Source organism: Penaeus monodon, chromosome 21 (genome assembly GCF_015228065.2).
Source record: "Penaeus monodon isolate SGIC_2016 chromosome 21, NSTDA_Pmon_1, whole genome shotgun sequence".
Lineage (NCBI taxonomy): Eukaryota > Metazoa > Arthropoda > Malacostraca > Decapoda > Penaeidae > Penaeus > Penaeus monodon.
The window spans coordinates 32,764,995-32,765,541 of NC_051406.1; the positions used below are offsets into that span (position 1 = coordinate 32,764,995).

The 547-nt window shown below is 29.6% G+C and overlaps 1 protein-coding gene across 3 annotated transcripts in view; it reads right to left on the reverse strand.

Moving 5' to 3' along the window:
• Positions 1–33: 33 nt before the first annotated feature.
• Positions 34–547, reverse strand: part of LOC119586428 (tRNA-dihydrouridine(47) synthase [NAD(P)(+)]-like) — a 14,270-nt gene continuing 13,756 nt past the window's right edge. For all 3 annotated transcript variants that reach the window (XM_037935153.1, XM_037935154.1, XM_037935155.1), the window contains exon 12: positions 34–491. In XM_037935153.1, the coding sequence (XP_037791081.1) occupies positions 419–491 (73 nt within the window). In that variant the 3' untranslated portion in view covers positions 34–418. The remainder of the gene's footprint in view (positions 492–547) is intronic.

A 547-nucleotide genomic window follows, 5' to 3' on the forward strand; every position in this document is an offset into this window, starting at 1 on the left:
TCTCTTGTTAGTATTAGGAAGCAAACACTTTTATAGTGTAAATATCACGTTTATTCTGCTGTACAAGTTATCTTCTGGAAATCTTTGAACAGAGATAAAAAGTCTTTATATACATAAGTAAACTGCCTTTTTACACTGCTTTTTCCATACATTTAAATGCAATAGTAATTGGTGTCATTAATACAAAATAAAATCAGATGATTAAAAGATCTGTGGTTATAATGTTTGTAGAAACCTTGAACACAGAAAATTTACAGTTCTCATTTTTAAAATTCTCCATGAAATAAAATAACTTAAAGAGTTACTAAAGATACAGTAATTTCCTTGATAAAATAGTGAAGGACAATTTCTTTACATTTTAAGATGTTACACCCATTTTGATTTACATTTAAACTAAAAAACATACACAGCAGAGACTTCACCCATATGCATTAGCTTTGTGTTTTGGTAAAAATTCAAAGTCTTGGGGGGTTGGTCCAAGCAGCATCTCACTGGAAGGAGAAGGAATATTTGATATCAGTTACCTTTAGTTCTCTCTCATACAATT